Here is a 20,569-nt window from a genome sequence, read left to right on the forward strand (position 1 = left end):
AATGAAAACTTGAGAATTACCAGCACAAAAGAAGCAAAATAGAGAGAACTTGTTCTCTCTCTTGTTCGTTTTGGTTTGAATTCTTTGGCTTTACTTCTTCATCTACCACATGAGGGCATTAGAAGAAGTTTCTATCATTTTCTGTCTTAAAAATATGACTTCTGGGGCCAGGGATTTATCTCAGTGGTTCTGCCGCCTGCCTCGCAAGCGCAAGAACCCGAGTTCGATCCCTGGTACCAAAAAAAAAAAAAGACTTCTGTATTCTTCATAATTCTATTTCCTAGTGCAAGGCACATACCAAACTCTTAACTATACCAAAGGGAAATAGAATCAGCACCTCATAGAGATATCTTTATTCCCATGTTCACTGTAGTATGATTTATAGTAGACAAGATATGGAAACAATCTAAAAGTCCAACAAGTAATGAATGGGTAAAAAGAAATTGAAGCATATTCAAACAATGACACATTATTCCACATTAATGATATGTGATCATTTGCAAAAACATAAGTGAAGCTGAAGGACATTATACTAAGTGAAATTACCCAGATAGAGAAAAAATAATTCCATAGTGTCACTGATATGTGGAATCTTTTAAAAAGTAAAATAGGTAAAATGAGTAGAAACAGAGAGTAGAACAATGGGTTGACACTGTGGAAGGGAGGAGGAGGGAAAAGTAAGCCAAAAGAAACTTGCAGACATGTAAGATGAATACATGTAGAGATCTAATATAAAGCATAAAATTGTATGGTACACTGAAAATTTGCTACATTGGGATCCTTTGTTTTATCTATTGCCATATGTACAACAATTTCATTTCCCATACATATAGCAATTTCAATTTTTAAAATCACAATATTGTAACTTCAGAGACAGAACTGATGCAACAAGCACTCAACTGTACACATGGTTTCCTGGAAAGCTTTAAGTATCTTTAAGAGCTGTGAAACTGCATCACAATAACATTTAACCAGAATACTCTGTTGTTCATTTGTCTCTGAAGTGGTTGTAGCTCTATTAATCAATCTATTGATCCTACTGGGAATGTGATGATTAATTAAGTGCTGTCTGAAATGCAAAATGATCCAGTTCAGATGATACAAGCAAAACCACTGTGAAAAACACATGCCATTTTTAAACTTTATTTGTAGATTAAAATGTAATGCCATACAATTTTGACAATCACTTAAAAAAGGATTTATATTTGCATAAAACAGAAGCAAAACAGAAATGTGTGAAATAAAATGCCATCTTGCTTCAAGTTTTCAAATCAGTACTTAGAGTACTAATATACATCTATATACATTGTAAGTATATTATATAAATATACTATGAGTAATCTTAAAACCACAATAAATATCAAGTTAGGTTTTTAGGCACAGGATATAAGAAAAATCCAAAGTCTGCATAATTCTTGAGGGTACTGAGTGACTCACTCTTAAAATCATTCTCATACATGTATTTTACACAAAATTTCCAACCATCATTCACATTGTCCCCAGCCACCTCTAAATCTAACCTTTCGTCCCAGCATTAGTGCCTTCTTATCTTTGATACTATTGCTCTATACAGCTATTACATAAGAAAATATTTTGTAGTTTTCTTCAACTAAATGCCTAAGAAGGTATCAATGCTAACAAAATAAATACAGCCTATCTACACAATATATTCATGGAAATGTGCTGAGAGGCACCAATTTATACAACTGCTCATTGTAATACTGGGAGTTATCCCAAAGGCAAATTTACAGATTTTAAAGTTATATCATTATTGAATTGCCAATACTATCAAATCCAGAAATTATTAGAAACTGAGGTAATACCTGTTTTTGTAGAGATAGAAATACTTGAAAATACACCAAAAGTACTTTTAAAAATCTAGACAAACATGGACCTCAGTCATAAGCTTTGCATGTAATACTTTCTGCATAAATGTAAACCAAAGAATCCAAAGGAATGCTCTAGTTGAATGGACAGGTACTGTTAGGATTACAGATCACAGCCATAAGACACCTGAGATCGCCCTCTGATAAGCGAAGCCTAATGCTTCTCTTAGTAGAGCCAATGTTCATTGATCAAATGAACCACATAGGGCCTGTTGATTTCCCCCAGGCTACAAATCAGATGATTCTGGCATATCTGGCATATCTGGCATGTCTGCCATCAAGTATCCTATTCCATAACGTCCATTAGGAGCAGTATCCAGAGTTGGTGATCCACTCTGTTTTCGGTAAATATTTTTACCAAAATTTGGAGATGACATTTCACTTGATATCTTTCCGTGAATGAGACTTGTATCATCTCCCTCTAAGTTTGCAGGCTCTTTCAGGACCCTTCCTCTCTTATAAGTCACAGATGCTAAATTACCAGAACTGTCATCTATGAGGTTGCAGCGACGAATGACGTAGACTACTGGTACAGGAAGTATTGCAAGGACCATCAAAGAGACACAGACAACCATTCCCCACAATGGATAGGTCAGGAATTCTTCAGATGCCTGTTAAGGTCAGAAAATATTATTAATAATCTTCCTATGCACATACATGAAAAATTATATTTGTGTCAGTTCTGTCAGCAAAGAATCCCGGACTAGCTCTGTGACTTGCTTTGATCAATAGAAAGCAGTGAGAGGTATATTCAGCAACTTCCAGGACTAGGCCTTGAAGACACTGTAGTTTTGCTTCTGCTTGTTAAGAGTGCTGCCCGGAATCCATTATGCTTCCAGGAATCCTTTAATGAGATTTGAGAGAGAGAGGAGAGGAGAGCAGAGGAGGGGCTAGGAGAGGAGAGACCAGTTCTCCAGGCTGAAAGCAGTTTCATGAGTTGGCCAAATCCCTGCTTCCCCAGAAATCACCACAACTTTGAGTCACTAAATTTGGGGGAATTTATTATCAAGCAATAAATAACTGTTTCTTTGCCACATTCTCTTTCAAATATCTGAAAACCTAAATTTTGGAGGCTATCTGGCCTTATGGCTTTGAGTACCAATGACAGACTTAGATCTCAGTCATGAGTCTGACTATTATATAGAATTATTGGCAGTAGGATACAGGACAAAAGCATCTCAGTAAATAAGCACTCTGATTCCACAATACATTATATTAATTACTGTGGGGTTAATTCAGATTGAATTTTAAGTCATTGCTAACAGAGAACAAAACAGAAATAGAAAAATAATTTTCTACTTCACTTTACTTATTTAAATTATGATTACATGGCTAATGCCTTTTTTCACTGTTGTATAGTTCCAGAGATACAATTTTAAAAATGTATATCAAAAAATATTTCTGGAGGTTTGATTAAATATGGAGTCAAGAATCCAGTAGTCACTGGCTCATAAGTGACAAGATGAATGCCTCTGCTTTAATAAGGGCAAGGTCAGCGATCCCTATGTGTTTAACAAATTCATAATGCACAAAAATTCTTAGATGTTTGTGGCAAATTATAATACTTAAGATTTTTGCATAAAAGCAGCACCATTTGGCAAATGGCCAAAACACTTAAGAAAACAAGACGAAAACTTCTAACATCACTTTTTCTTAAACCTTTTTAAAAAATCTAATGTTCTTATTTTATATTTTACCTTCTCTTCAATCCATGCATTATAGCCAGGAGGACTTAATCCCATGTTCACGATGCTCGCTATGAGCAATGATAACAGCATCAGAGGGGAAATATATTTCCACATATAGTAATAATATCTGCTGGGAGCAAAGCCCAGCATATCTTTCAGATCTTCTACAAACCTGAATTTTAAAAAAGCATTTAATGATTCATCAAGTTAACACTGCTATACCTTAAAATGTGCATTATATAAATGGTTTGACAGAGACTTAAGCATGAATACTTTACGACACTTTATGCAGAATCAAAAATGTATATTAGAAAATGACTTATAAGCTAAAAACTTTTAAAAAGTCAAACGGAACCGATAAGTACTATGTTTTTCATTTAGCAAAAACCCTCTTAAGCCTATTATTGAAAAGTCTCCTTTTAGTGATAACTCCTATTTTATGTACACTTCTCTTCAGTATATTAAAAAACTCATATCATTTTTACATACCAATAATTCCTCAATATTATCAAATATCCCTAATTGATGTTTGTATTTTCTTGAAATCTCACTCTGGTTGGAAGAAGGTCCACATTTTGTAATAAATCAATGCATCACAAGTCCATTTTTAATTCTAGTCTCTTTTGTGTCTTTCTTTCTTCTATTTTTTGTTGAATTCCCTGGGTACTCTGTCCTACAGTCTCCAAATCTAGATTTTGCTGATAGCATCCCCACAGGGTTGTTCATGAGTACATTTGACCCCCATAGTTCCCACAAATCAGACTTAGAATTAGAAGTCATAATTAGATTTATGCTGGAATTGTTTAAAGTCAGGTTGTTGAGGTATAGTTTACGTGAAATTTTAGGTGTACAATGGTAATGCAGTCAACACATATATGATAGCCATGACATAACTCCCTTAATATTTATATGAAAATCAGTCTGTGTGCCTTTTCAACATCCAGGTTTTGACCTATTTCAGGTAAGTTTTTGTTATAGTTTTATATTTGTTCTCCATATATATATATATATATATATATAGTTTCATCTTTCCTTAATATCTACTTTCTATCATCTAATTCTCAAATAATTAGCTATTGTGGTTCTAGTTTGGCATTCCATTTATTTGATCTCCATTTTTAAAGTACTTTAATTTTATTCAGAATTATTTCTTCACTTCCACGACTTTTGTCTGCACATCTTCTTTCCTCTAATTATTATATTTTGCAATTTGAAGTGATTCTGGTATTACATTGTCTTTCTATAGCATCTATCAGTTTTGAAGACTGATTTAGATTATTTTGAAACACTGTCAGTTTTTCCTTGGGTTTGCTGTGTACTTTGAATGCCTTCGGGAATATTATACTGCTGCTCCTTTCCTCTTTTTTTTTCTTAAAATAACTTTTCTCAAGATGAGTATATTTAAATGAAATAAATTTTCCTTCATGTTTAGGAAGGAGGAGTAAGCAGTCCCCTTCTTTATACACAAAGTAGTCAAGCATTCACTTCATAATGAGATCTACTCCTTCTGCCCAACTCCTCATATCTTGTTTCTTTTTGCATTGGCAAATGTCCTGCTAAGTTTGAGTCTTGCTCCCAACATTAGCTTTGTTGTAGCACTTAAGCCTTGGAGGGGAACTTTGGTTTGTTAGTGTCAAGAGTTTTGGAGTGCAGACTGCTCCAGCATTGATAACTATTGTATTTGATCTTTTGTAGTCCTTGAAATTAAAAGCAATGAAATTTCTCCCACCTTAGGCCGCAATTTCAGGGTAGGATGCCACCCTCTGCAGGGAGGAGCTGTGGATGGCAGCAAGGAGTCAGAAGCCCAGCTTCATGTCCTCTGCCCTCCTGCTTACCGATCCAATGCTACACATTCCTTGTGGCTGACAATTTATCCCTACTCTTTCCTATGTGAGCATTCACAGGGCTATCTTCTTGCTGATGCCCATGTGTATTTGGTTTTCTTCTGTCATTGAAGAGGTTAAAAAAAAAACTGGGCTGCCATCATGTTCAGCTTCACAGAGTCCTCATTTTTATTTTCAACGTAGTTTTCCTAATCACTAAATCGCTATGATCAAATAGGTTTTCCCATTTGAATTATTTCCACTTTCCATAATCTGAGTTTTGATTGTCAACTTTCTGTGGAAACATGTAAAAGTGCCAGATGGCACTCCGCAGAACTGAGTTCATGAAATTATTGAAGGTGAACAAGAAAACTAAAAAGTTACTCCAGAATCTTAAAGAAGGAAAAAGTCATTAAATGGGAGCATTTTTGATGTGAGAATTCTGACCTGCCTTGCAAGACAAAATATGATTATTGGAGACTAACAGATCTCATTTTAAGTCATAATTCTCTCACCTTTTTAATGGTTCTTAATTTCTTTGAGCTTCATTTTTGTTATTTTCAAAAGATATATGCCACTTGGAAGATTGTTGTTAGAATCATGAACAATGCAGGCACACACTACCTCATTCACAATAGAAATACAATAGATGTTTCTATCATCAGTAATATTCCTACTGTTGTAATGATTATTGTTTTGTAACATTAATTAATTTTAAAAGAGATACTCTGTAATATGTTTTTTGCAATGATTTACTGTGGAAATGGAAATCTAAGTAGTGAATTTATTGATTCATAGAACAGTCCAAGAACAAAATCAGACTCCATCACAGTGCAGGTTAGGAATCATGGGTAGTTTGGTAGAGTATTGAGAAACCTGACTTTGAAATGATGGTCAGGCAAAAACCTCTTGGCTCTATGACTAAGTCACTGTGTCCTCTTATACATGAACTAATTTCCCATCTGCAAGACATGAGGGATGTTGGTTACCACAGAGTATTTCTTTAACACAGACTTTATTTTGGGAGCAGTTTTAGGTTCACAGTAAGACTGAGCTGGCGGTAAAGAGTTCCATGTAGCCTTTGCCTCCCCCATTATCAACAGCCTCCATCAGGGTACATGTGTTACAACTGATGCACCTGTGTTGTTGCATTACTATACCCCAGAATTCATTGTTGACATTAAGCTTCACTTTTGGTCCTCTACGGTCCATAGGTTTACACAAAGGTCTGATAAATAACCTTTATCCACCATTATAATATCAGAATAGTTTCATTGTTCTTTGGGCTCCACCTAAGCATCCTCCTTCCCTTCTGTCAACCACTGATCTTTCTACTGTCTCCATAGTTTGGGCTTTTCCAAAATGGAAAAAATAGGCAGACTCCTACATGATGTAGTTTTTTGAGAGAAGGCCATCACTTAGTAGTATTCATTGACAGTTCCTCTGGTTCTTTTCATGGCACGACAGGTCATTCCTTTTTAGCTATGAATCATATTCCACTGTCCGGGTCTACTGAGGACATATTAGTAACTCCCAAGTTTTGGCATTTATGAAAAAAGCTGCTATTAACAGTTATGTAAAGGGTCTTATGTAGACATACACTTTCAATTCCTTTGAGTAAATACCAAGGAATGTGCTTGCCAGATCACGTGGCAAGAATATCTTCATTTTCACTAGAAACTGCCAAAACCTCTTCTCAAGTGGCTATACCACCTTGCATTCGACTAGCAAAAAAATGAGAGTTCCTGTTGTTCCACATCCTGTATTCTGGATCTTGGCCATCCTAGTAGATGTGTAGTAGGTCTTATTATTGTATTAATCAGTATTTCCCTGAGGACATGTGAAAAGGAGCATTTTTCATAGGTATATTTGCCATCCTTATAGTGCATCATACGAAGCATAAGAGCTAATTCCTCACACACCTACGTTACTAATATTACTAAAGAGCACACAATTATTAAATATGTTTCCTTCCATTTGAGCCTGGAGCTTTTAACAGTAAGATCTCACTGAAATTGTTGAATGAATAAGATCTTATAAACCATTTGATTTGGTAAAAAAAATTCCTTTCTTCATTTCTATCCCCTCCTAGATGAAATAAATATTAATAGGTGCTCTTTTTAAAATAGGGATCAAAAATGAAGGTATAAAAGCAAACATACTTACTTATCTATGCCATAAACAAAGCTCACAGCAATATTTTCCAAAATGACTACAATCAGCAGAGGCAATGTAGCAGAATAATCGTCAAACATTGTAACAAAGTAATTTCCAGAGCGTTGCACAAATATCAGACCGGTACAAAATGCAAGAAGACAACAGATAACTAAAGAAAAGGAATAAATGAAAAAATGAGGCCCTGCTCAAAGTTAAGTCTTTTAAAGTTCATTGTGAATTATGTTCAAATGATTTTTTTAAACTTTTATACATCATAGGCATTGCCTTTCCTAATACTCTAAGATATTACCTTTAGTGAATTAAGTTACTTGGGTTTAGCCTCAGTTGGAATATAAATTCCCTGTAAATCAACAAGTCTCCCTGAGTCTGTGAAATCTCATTTTCCAAGCACAAATTATCAACAAGACCAAATTGAGGGAATTTTTAAAAGTATAAATTTCTATACCCTGCCTCTATTAGTAATATCAAAGTGATCTTTGCAGACAGTAAATGTTCAGAGACCATTGCTACCTTTAATAAGTTTCTATTGTTTTAAAATCTATATGGAAGGTTTAACTAGTAATGAAACTAGCATGGTTTATAAGATTATAAAATTTTTACTTTATATATTTGATTGAAATATGGTAATATTTAAAGCATAACCAGAAAAATCTGAGCATCAATACACATATCTTTGTCTGAACAGGGTAGTGTGGAAACTAATTGTGACAGAACTGAGCGATGTAATTACCAAAGTAACAACTAAGAACCATCTAAAAGAATTGTTCCCCAATAATATCCAAGAGGTAGCTGCATAAATTCTAAACTCTTGCTGTTACAAAAACTGAGAATCCTTTTGGAATTCACATATTAGATTTTTGCTAAATTCTTTATTCTTTCCTCCTCATTAGAGAAGTCCACTAAAGACATAAAGACTACATTCTGTTTCTCAACCACTCTTTTATTTTTTAGCAGAGATGAGTAACATAAAAAGAAGTACAGTATCCAAAAGCAGTTCAGAAGAAGAGAAAGCAGACATCATGGATTCAATTATGTGAGGCTTTCTTAAGAATCTCAACAAGTATGGGTTACATTAAGCCGTTACGTCCATCTCTGAAGCACTATGCTAGTGCTATGAGTTATTTCAAATAGAAATAAATACCACACGTAAGCAGAGAATAAGGAAAAGAAAAAATCAAATTTACTTGGAAGTCTATTGCATTTAACTGTAAATGCTGCTCACAATGTACAGTAAATTTCAATAATCTTGCTTCATTTATATAACACCTCCATTAAACAATATATTGCAAGCTTTATTTTAAAAATGAGATAAATGACCCTGAAGAATTTAAATGTTCCCACTTAAAATTTCAGGCTGGAAATAGCAAAACTGAGATTTTCACCCAACTCTGTTTGACTCCACACCCAATGGCAGTTTCACTTTCTCCTAACTGCACCACAGAATTTAAGGCAAATAGGAAGAAAGTGCATTGTACATATTATAGATACTCAGGGTTTTGCTGGAGAGGTGAGAGGAGAAGATAATGAATAATTCCCTCTTCTAAGTCTTACTACACTGAAGAAAAAAGAAACACACCTCAAAGGTGATGAGGTAACATGGAGTTCGAATATGATTTTAAGGGTAATTAGGATCCCAACACACAGATAGAGCAAGATATTATTTTTCAAATAAGTGTTCGAGTGGGAGATAGCAGACATCATTTTGTGAGTTCTCTCTACACTGTTTCTTTTCCATTAACTTTACAAACTCTATACTAAAGGAAGGGATGATTTGGATATGAGGGAGCAATGATGACTTTTTAGCCTTTACATCAGGCAGAATATTAATACCGATATTCTGATGTAGAAACTGCTTTCTGGAAAAAGATAAAGAAGTTCATCATTTTTTTGTTCAACAGAGTTCAGGATGGATATATATATATATATATATATATATATATATATATATATATACAGTTCAGGATATATGCATATTTCTCAAATTGCTGAAGTCAGTAATGTGTGACATTACTATTAATGAGTAGTGACAGTTATTAATAAATAATTAAATATAATTTATATTAAATATATGCTTTATATTATAAATATAATAGTTATTAGAGATTATTAAAATCCAAAAGTTAATTTCCCTACTTGTATCTCTAATCTCTCACTAAGAATAAAATAGCCTGTATCAGTTCAATTAAAATTCAAATACGTAAAAGCTCACCAGTAAGAATTTCCTTCCTGACTTTGAAAGTGTCCACAATGGGTGTGATGATTCCTTCAATGGTCCCGAACATGCTGCCAAGTCCTAGATTTATCAGCATGAGGAAAAACATTACTGACCAGAAGGGAGATGCAGGGAAATGTGTCATTGCTTCTGTAAAGGCAATAAAAGCTAAACCAGTTCCCTGAACAGCCTGTAAAATACAGAAAACTCAGCATTAATCCAGACCAATATTATGTGACAGCTCTATTCATCGGTTACAATGGGGAAGGAAATCTCTAAATAATACCCAGGTAGCCAGGGGTCACTGAAAATAGGGTGACATCCACTTTTAACCTGTTAGATAACCTTCTCACTCTCAGAATACAGATTTAATTAGACCAAGTAACACAAATAGTGAAGCTGTTTAGAATTTCTAAACAGAGTACACAATTACATTGTGTAGTGTACTAAACATTTCACAAGGATCTTGGAATGATAAATTGTATTACAAGTTACATATTAGTTTTGGATCTCTTAAATCTTCTAAATATAAATAGTAACTTATTATCATATAAACATAAATACCCTATAAATAAAATAGCTTAATAAATTCCCATTAAAATGTAGATTGTGATAACAAATGGCTTTAATTTAAAAGGAAAATGGGAACACAAAATAAAAGGTTAGGAACAGAATAGCTGGACTACAAAAGGTCAATATTCAATATTCAAAAATTCATTATTATGTCTTAACTTTTCTATTTCTGGAATTATCTCCCTGCTGAAAAGTGTTGGACTGATGCACTAGTTTTCACAATTTAAAGAGATTCAATGAATTTTCAGTTAACATTAATAAGAAAATGGGTAAAAAGATAAATTCTCCAGTCAGGCAGAATTAAATCGCATTTCTAGCATGTATTAATGTGAATTTATTTTTTTATAAATATCATAAAATATTGAGTTCTTTAAAATAATAACTTCTAACAAACTGACACATAAACAAACTTCAAGTTGTGTTATTTCATAAAGTAGACCAGAAATTAAAAAAGAATCTTTGAAGAGTTAATTAAAAATTAATTATTTTTTTAGATAATTTAAGGTTATTATACTAATGATGGCTTCAACTACAATTTCAAGCACACAATTCTTTATGTTTAGTCTCAAGTATGGTTAGTTATCATAACTCAAGTAATTAACAGCCAATTTCTACATTGTATTTTCTTTTTCACAATAAAAGTTGACAATGGTAGCCAATAAAAGTACATTTATCACTGTCCACCAATTTTTTGTTTATTAAAATATAAGACAGTTGAAAACAACTATTAAATGACCATTTCAAATATCATTCACATTTCAAAACAACTATGCAATGTATACACAAATGAATTACAATTCAAATTCTGTATTATACCAATATAAATATCTGACTAATCTTTCTATGATGAAAATCTCTTTATTGATATTCATCTTTTAAGTTAGTGTGGGTGAGTGAAATTGCTTTCCAAAGTAAAACAAATCTCAATAACAAAGCATGTTCTCTGAAATGAAGAATGTGAAGTTTGAAACAACACAAAATTCTCTAGGCATTTTGAAGACTATTTTCCTGAAAGAAATCTACTAGATACTACATATTTTAACCAAATGACAATTATTTCACTCCTCCAACATGGTCTACTAACTTTATTTAGCTCATCTTCAATTTGACAGGAATTGAGATGAAGAACAGGAAACTCTTCTTCTTTGACTTTTTGAATGATGTCATAAACTAAATGATAATCTTCTGCAGTAACAGCTGAGAGGTTGATATGATGGGGAATAATATCCTGACTGATGTTTCCCATTTTCAAAAATTTTATGATCATTTCTGAGTTTCTGAAAAATAGAACAACATAAGAATGGGCACTTGGGGTTCACTGGCAAATATTCTGTACAAAATTATGCTGTCACAAGCTAATGGAAATTGATTATCCATACTGTGCAATGCATTTCTCATTTACGACATTAGCTTTGAACCCAAGAACTGCAAACACCACCAGTGTGGCCAGGACAGAAGTGAAAAAGTTGATGAAGGACACCAGGACAGCATCAAAGTGACAGTTGTTGTCTCTCTTGTTGTAGCTTGAAAAGGCGATGACGCCACCAAATCCAAGACCTAAGGCAAAGAACACCTGAGTAGCAGCTTCTCTCCAGACCTTGGGCTCCAGCATTATTTCAAGCTGTTTGAAATGAAACAGAATAGAAGTCAGCTACCAAGTACATTTAATTATAATTAACACATTGCTTGGATAACTGTAATTTATGCACACTTAAATCTTGAAGATAGTTCGTTTTCTTACATAGAAACAAACTTTGGGTTTGTTTCTTAATTTTGTTTTTGTTTTTTGAACAGGGAAGACTATCAAGCAAATGAAATAATTATTACCAAAGCTAAGTAAGTACTTCACTAATGTTCACTTAATTTTAATGTTTTCCAGTGGAAATCTAGTGATTGAATCAGGTAGCAATTATATTTTGCAGAGTTTAACTTTGTACTTTGCATATTCAGTTAGTATTATTCACTCATTCACAAGTTTCCCATAAATCTTTATTCTGAAAATGGAAGAAATTCATCTGACATACCCTTCAGATCCAAAGTTATTATGCTCTAATCTGTGAACGTGTATTTCAAAGGACTGTGCTGACTTCTTGGATAATTATCAAATATGCTAAAGATATAATCAAGTATTTTCAATAGAACAATTAAGACTAGCCATATCTTTCATAAATGTCATTAAACATTTAAGTTTTATTTCAGTAACAGTAGTGTTTACACTGGTATTTTACATGTTTTAACTACTGCAGTGAAGCTGCCTTTATTGAGAGTAATGTCAAACATGGTTTGAGCATGAAATCTGCAGGTTCAGATTCTGATTCTGCCATGAAATAATTTAATAATCTTGCAATCTGTGGCAATTGGCATGACCTCTCTTAGTTTTAGCTTCCTCAGAAGAAAAATGAGAGTAACAAGAAATGCACGACTAAACCTATGTCTCTCTAAGCATTGAATAAATAAATAAATTATACTAAGGTAGACAAGCTGATAGGCACTTTATATAGTTAATATCACTTAATATTCTTAGCAACCATGAAGTTAATGCTACTTTATCTCAGTCTTTGGAAGGCTAAGAAACCTACTTAGGGTTGCACAGGAGTTCTTGGGTAGAAATAAAATATGAAAATAGGTAGTTTTCTAAACTTAATGTTCTCAAAAATATCTGGATTTATTGCTTCAATTAAGTTATTACTTTTGAAATTTATGAAATATTCTCATGAAACATAATCATGAATCTATTTATAATTTATGAACTAGTACGGTGTCATATCATTTATTGGTCCTTTCCTACATTAAGAGTCTATGATGAATGCTGATCTCTAAACTGCACTCAACTGTCCATCTTGACTTCACCCACTAGATGGCAGGAAAAACTTACTTCTTAAAGACATCATTCCTATAGCTTGCAGTTTCTAAACTAAATCTCCATTAGCTGTTTCATAATATTTTACAAGCTTAGATACCTTCTTTCCTATGTAAACAGTGCAAATTGCAAAGTAATTTATTCACACTATCATTTTTATATTAACTGTCACATACATGAGTGACCTAATACAGTATCTTATCAGCAGTGATTTTCCAGCTAAAGAAAAAATTCACCTTTTAATACCAATACTTAGTTCACACTAAAAATGTTAATTCACTCTGCATTTTTAAACAGTGGAGGCATGTTAAGGTATTATATCAAATTCTAATTGTCATAAGTAACTGCCAACTTGGAAAGTAGATACATTCCAGAAATTCACATAGAATTTGGTTGTCATCAACCCATAAAAGATTATAGCCAATACTGTAAGAAAATATTTCTGTTCATTAACCACTTGAAACAGATTTTAATTTTAAAATATCATGGAAATTTATCAAATTAAACTAGCTTTCTAGTGGAGAGGTTCCAAGGACTAAGTGTTAAGCAAGACTTCTGAACTAGGCAAGAAAACCAGACAGCGATGTTAGCATTTTTGCTACTACACAATGAATACCAACTCAGGGCTGGACATGCAAAGAACACTGCTTCTTTTACCTGGTATCAAGGCAGCTGCAAGAGTGACAAAGAATTCCACAGAAAGTAATCCCTTCTGCCCAACTCAGCACAATACTGGCTATACATTCACCCTTCAACTTCTAAGCTCTGCACTAATTTTGAAATTGTACTCTGTATTGTTGTACCTTTATGTCTGCCTATGATATTACTAGCAAACTAACAGTGATGCACAACTTCATTTTTAAAAATAACAAAAATATATACACCCTAAAATTCATTTGCATTTCCTAACAAATCACAATAACAAGTTATGATTAGGTTCACAAGACTGAACAGGTTCTATGTGCCCAACATTGAGTTCTACTTTACTAAATTGAATATCACTTTAAATTCCTATCCCTCTATGAAGGCTGTCTAGAATTTCCTTGAAATGAATTTATATTTATAAAAGTCTCCAAGCTAACTAACCATTATAAATTTTATTTCAGAAGGTACAAAACCTCAAAATGATTCAAAAACAAAAATATCACTGGTTTTTTATAAGACACTATCCTAGAATATAGTAAGGCCCATGGATTTCAAATGATCTGCTCATCAATCTCCTGAGAAACTAATCAAATAGTTTATTGTTGGTTTTCCAAATGAATCTACGACACAAAAAGTTTAAGAAACACTGAAATAGAGGGAAAGTGTAAATGAAAATTAAAGTTTTAAAAGTTAATATAATAATTAGAAGTTAATTTGTTATAAAGGATTTTTAAAATTAATGATAGTCTTACTTTAGAACCAAAACGGGACATTTAAAATTATAGATATATGTATCTAATTATAGTTATAAAAAAGCTCTCATCTTTCTAGCCTGGTTAATTTAAAAGTCTAAAATACATATATTATATCAATAAGCTCTTAAATGTAACTATGGGGATATTTTTACAAAAACAAATAATCATTTCCTTATCACAAGCCTTAAATAGAAATTCGGTACATACCTTAGGAGTAAACATGTGACGAATGCCATCAATTGAACCGTTTAAAAGCAAAGCTCTGATTAGGAAGCATACAAGTACCACATATGGGAACAGAGAACTAAAATACATAATCTGCAAAGAAAGAAAAACAAAAATAAGATATACTACATCTATTTTAATGGATAAAATTATGTTTTGTACTACGTGTGGACAATCACTCTTTCCAGAATGATTAAAAATACCATTGATGACTTCTAAAGCCATCCTTCAAAAATAGGTTTTTTCATTCTTGACTGAGACTTAACTTCCTATATGACATCTAATGAAAAATTGGAAACTTTTGGTTTTTAACACATAACAAGTGCATATCTTTATGAGATACAATGTGTTAATTCAATATACGTATCCATTGAGTAATGATCAAATAAACCACTTATATTGTGTTGGGAAATTTAAAACTCTTCTAGTTATTTTGAGATGTATAATAAATTGTTGTGAGCTATCATCCCCCTATTGTACCATAGCACACTAGAACTTATTTCTCCTACTTTATCAGATGTAGGTATTTGTTATCTAGTCCCCTCAGGTCTCCCCTTTCTACCCTCTAGTGATCACTATTCTACTTTCTATTTCTAAGAGATCAATTTCTTTAGCTTCCACAAATGAGAAAGAACGTGCACTATCTGTCATTCTGTGCCAGACTTCTTCCACTTTACATCCTGTAATTCCATCCCTATGTGGCTGCAAATGGCAGAATTGCATTGTGTAATGGCTGAATAATATGTAATTGTGTGAATGTAAACACAATAGTAGATAAATGTTATCTAATCGCCTTTGAAACAGTCCATAGGTATTGTGTAGCTTAAAAATTGTTGATTCTTTAGACTTCATAAACTAAGCAAAGGCAAAAATAAATTAGAAACTACTTTTATTTTTTAAGTATTATTTTAAGCAAAGCTTCACTCTGATTTTGTAAATCTTGCAAAGTAGAGTTGTCTACATGCTAAGCCTTTCCTACATCCTGAACAACTATGTAAATGTTTTACCTTCTGCTTCTGCAATTTGTACCACTAACTAGACCAGTTCAGTAAATAGTAATCACTGAAGGTAACTGTCCTAGCCAGACATTCACTGCCTCCTTGTAATCATCATGTGGAAACCTAATAGATCTCTGAAATGTTTCAGGTCCAGAAGCAAGCTTCTGAATTTCCCTCAAAGCTGTTCCTACCCTCTTTATGTCAGGAAATGGTGCCGCTCTCTATTCAGTTATTGAAGTGAAGCATCTAGAAATAGTCTTGCACTCTTTGTAATATTCTGCTGACTAGCTTCCAGGCTACCACTAGGGTTATATCATTCCCTGCCTAAAACACACTAGGAGTTTCCAATACCACCAGAAAATAATGCAAATTGTTCCCTCTGGCCTCCCAAGCCTTGCACTGGAAGGCCTGCCTGCCCTACCAGGGTCTGGTGCTGAGCTCTACTCTGCGGGCCTTGCTGTCTTGTGGGTACAACAAGCTCACATCTCCCTTTCATCTGCAGGTAAACTTGCTCCTTTTATTACTCAAATTTTATCTTCTTTTTCTTTGAAAAGTCTTCCCTGGCTATCCAAAATAAAGCTCTGTGTTTTTCTGTAAAATATCACCAACATGCACAGAAGAGGCAATGACGTTATGTTTTGTTTTGTTTTGTTTTGTTTTGAAAACAACACTTTGCACTGTTGAAATGAACTCATTTATGGGTTTACTTATTTTTAGTCCCCTCTAGTGGAATGAAAGCTCTGTGAGGGAAGGGCATTTTCTCTCTTGTTCTGGACTGTGTTTCAAATACCTAACCTATCTGCTGCCAAATGCAGCTACATGATATGTAACTGTGGAAGGAATAAAGAGGGGAAGGGAAGAATGGAGGAAGAACTGCCAGCCACACAGAGAATGGTTCCAGGCAGGTAAGAAATTGACCCCAGTTGTAACATGGTAAAAAGTAATATGGCAATGTGCACCTCCTCTACAGTTTTTCCACTTCATAATCATATTTCAGCATACGTGAAGCATCCTAAGGAAAAATATTATCATGGATAAAACCACAATACAATAAAATCAACATTTTAAATTATTTTAATTTAGTGGTGGCAAAACATAATTTTCCAAGGTCTCAAATTTTATAAATCTTTGCTAATATCCCTTCAAATACATTTCTTGATTTCCTTTTTATCAAAATGCTTTCAGATGGAGTATTTCTTTTATCATTCTCACTGCTTACTCTTAGAATTCTTTAAATATCAGTTGTCTTGATTTCACTTAAGTTAAAGCTACACCTATTATGATTCTTCACAAATTTTGAGGTTACTCAACAGCATGAATTCTGTTTTGCACAAAATCTTATCTCTGAGGCTTTTTTTTTTAACAAAACTCAAATTTGCTACCTTATAAATGATTGAAATGCTTTCCACTAACCCCAATAACTTTAAAAGAGAAAATGAAGGTTGCATACTAAAATAATATGGACTACTACTTTTCCAATATAAATTTTTATTTGTATGTTTACTTATTTATTTTATCTTTATATTTTATCTTTATATTTCAATATAATTTGAAATTAATTACTAATGGAAGAAAATATTCTTCTTGTACTTATATTTTCCCAAGCTAAACAATTCTAAAACACACTTAACATATCCCTCTTCAACTTGTCCTATAATCAATTGACTACTAATCAAATTGTTCCTACTGTGAAATTTCACATCTGCCCCTTTGTTTCCATCCTCAATGACACACCAACTTGTACTATCACAATAACTTCCTGTATATCTTAATTCTTCCTGTTTGTTGTCTGCAACCCAGAAATCCAACACCCACCATGCTTCCAAACTGATTTTCCAAAGATCTGATTGTGTCATACTAAAATTCCCCAAATGTTTCACAGTCTTTGGTAACCGCCTGTCATTTTACCAGTGTCCATAGATACTTAAATATCTGTAATCAATTTACATTTCATAGTTTATCTCCCATGAACTAAATAAATTGTACCTAGAAGTCACACAGGAGTACTCAGCAATATTTGAGCTTTCCACATGTTATTTTCTAGGTCTACAGTATTCTCACTGAGCTTTCTGGTGAAATTTTCACCCAACAAACTGTAGCCCAAAAGCTACCTTCTCTGTGAAACCTTCTGCCAAATCCAGGTTAATGTCAATGGCTGCCTTAATTCTGTTACGCACTTTCTCTTTGTCTCTATTATTGTACTTACTGTGTTGTAGTTATCTATCTGAACCATTAAATTATGGTTTTCATGAGTGCAAAGACATTAGCCTATTAATCTTCTCAGATCTATCAGTGCCTGGCATAAAGCAAAAACTCCAAAATAACACTAAAAGAGAACATTTTTTCTTTCTTTATACATTCCCTAAATCCAAAACTGCCAAACAAACCTATATTTATTCCGTAGTATTCTTAAAATTATATATTAATTATGTTATCAACTTATTTCAATTTTCATTGATTGATTCAACACATATTTGAGTTCTGAAAGACATTAACCTGGATTCAGTGATAGGATTCTAACATAACTCCCTAAAAAGAAAGGAAAACATTTCAATCATGTAGTGTGAGAAAAATAACTCAATATTTAAACACTTAAATAATATTAAATAGCTCAAAACCTCAGTTCTGTTCTATGAGCAAGATAAAGACAAAATACTCAAATATCAAATTCCAAGATTTAAAAAATATGTACAAAGTCAGCACTTTACAGAGGAATCTATGTTTGTAAACACCAATTCTTTGCATTTAACCATATTGCTCTAATCTCATATCAAAATAAACAGCTGTGTAATATTGTTAAAAATAAGTCATATTCAGTCTAACAAGGTATATATACAAGACTTGTATACCGTATTACCTGAGATCATATACATTTTATACATTATCATACTTATTATTATATACATGGTATATTATTGTATACATTGTTACCTGTGAGCATTTCATAAATTTGTTGTTTACTTGCCTCTATCACTAGAATGGAAACTCCGAGAGGCAAGTTGTCTTGTCTGTTTTGATCATTGCTATATTTCCAGAGCTAGATATGTGTCTGGTGCATAGAAAGTACTCAATAAATAATTTTTAAATAAGTAAGGGAAGAATACATGATCCTTACATTTTCCAAGGAATGAATATATATATATATGTATATTATATATATACACATATACATATATACATACATATTATATATATTTACCTCTTTCTGCTATTTACTGGTTATTTAATTCTCCCCAATTATTTATTCCTTTAAACTTATTGACTTTGAGTAAAATGTTGATAAGAAAATACATATCATCGGGCGGATAGATTAAACAAGCTAATGTACAAAAAGTATGTAGCACAGTTGTGAAAATAATAACAAAGTAGTACTAGTAAAAAATATTCCCTTTGAATTAGAAAAAAACCTTAAGGTGTTTTCATTTGCACCTTTCACCTCCGGGGCAGGCAGGCATTCCCTTAAGAGATGCTGCATCCTCTAAATCTTCCAGTGATGTTCAGCTCTCTACTGAGGCCATTGATTTCACTGTTACGAGATCTCCTTCCTGAACAGTTCACTTTTCTTTGAAAATTTAGAATCATGCCACCACCCTGCACAATCTCCAATATCGGATCATAGTTCTCCATAGCTAGACAGAATGGCTTTATTCTTCTTTGGATTGAATTGTTTGAAAATTATATGTTGGCCTAAGATTTTACTTCTCCATAAAAAAAGGGGAAAATAAAAATTTCAGTAAAATCCCAAAGAACATTGACACTATCATAACCCTCTTTCAGTTCATACTGTATCCAATTAATATTTGTGTGTGATTGTGTGTGTGTTGTGATGCAGCACATAAGTTAACTCATATTTTTATTTCAACTGTTAAATTCTCTAAGAAGATTATGCATATTGGCCTGACACTATTTCTTTACTCTGAACTCGTATGATTGTCAACTTAGAGGTATTTTTTACTTGATAGGTCAACACAGAGCTTTCCATTTATTCCTCATAAATGTCAATTTTTAAATTTTGTTCACTGTTCCAGACTGTGGAATTGACAATTTAGATATTTATATCTTTATTCCTGCTAGTTACATCAAGCTTTCTCTCCATCTGTACTATTCTTTCTTCAAATCTGCCCAAATACCATACTCTCCCTGATGCCTTATAATTTAATAATAAATTGTGCTACTATATAAATTGCATTATACTTTGTTTAATAAATTTATACTACATGACATTAGGAAACACCACCACTATAACTGAGAGTAAGCGTCAAATGTTCTCATTGAAAATGTTAAATATTTAAAGTGATTGATAGGTGACTTTTATTTAATCATTCCACATTGTACTCAAAACTCATAACACTGATTTTGTACCCCACAAATACATACAGCTTTAATTTGTTAATATATGAAAATAAATAAGTAATTTTTTTCATAAAAAAGGATGAGCAATTCTTTAAGTGATAAGACAAAGACTTAGAAAAAGCTAAGGAATAGAACATGATAGTAAAACAACTTGAGGACACTAGTTTCTGAACGTCTTTGGCGAACCATAGTTGATAAGATTCCCATTGTCTTAGGAACCATGTAAATGTGATCTGGCTTAAGAATATATTCCATTATTTATCATCAGACTGCAATGTGGCTCTCACATAGAATGCGCACTCAAAACAATTGCTGGAATTTGTTTACTCCTTAAATATAATAGCATTTTCAAAAGATGTACAAAGATTCAGAT

General features: G+C 32.9%; 1 protein-coding gene across 1 annotated transcript in view; it reads right to left on the reverse strand.

Annotated features, from left to right (window-relative positions):
• Positions 1–1,127: 1,127 nt before the first annotated feature.
• The window catches only part of Slc6a15 (solute carrier family 6 member 15), a 55,855-nt gene continuing 36,413 nt past the window's right edge, over positions 1,128–20,569 (reverse strand). The window contains exons 6-12 of the mRNA XM_004867532.4: positions 14,828–14,938; positions 11,740–11,981; positions 11,445–11,637; positions 9,785–9,977; positions 7,564–7,723; positions 3,584–3,746; positions 1,128–2,497 (exon numbers count right to left, since the gene is read on the reverse strand). Coding sequence (XP_004867589.1) covers positions 2,114–2,497; positions 3,584–3,746; positions 7,564–7,723; positions 9,785–9,977; positions 11,445–11,637; positions 11,740–11,981; positions 14,828–14,938 — 1,446 coding nt within the window. The 3' untranslated portion in view covers positions 1,128–2,113. The remainder of the gene's footprint in view (positions 2,498–3,583; positions 3,747–7,563; positions 7,724–9,784; positions 9,978–11,444; positions 11,638–11,739; positions 11,982–14,827; positions 14,939–20,569) is intronic.

Source organism: Heterocephalus glaber, unplaced genomic scaffold (assembly GCF_053883595.1).
Source record: "Heterocephalus glaber isolate CG9 unplaced genomic scaffold, H.glaber_assembly_v1.0 deba00001572, whole genome shotgun sequence".
Lineage (NCBI taxonomy): Eukaryota > Metazoa > Chordata > Mammalia > Rodentia > Bathyergidae > Heterocephalus > Heterocephalus glaber.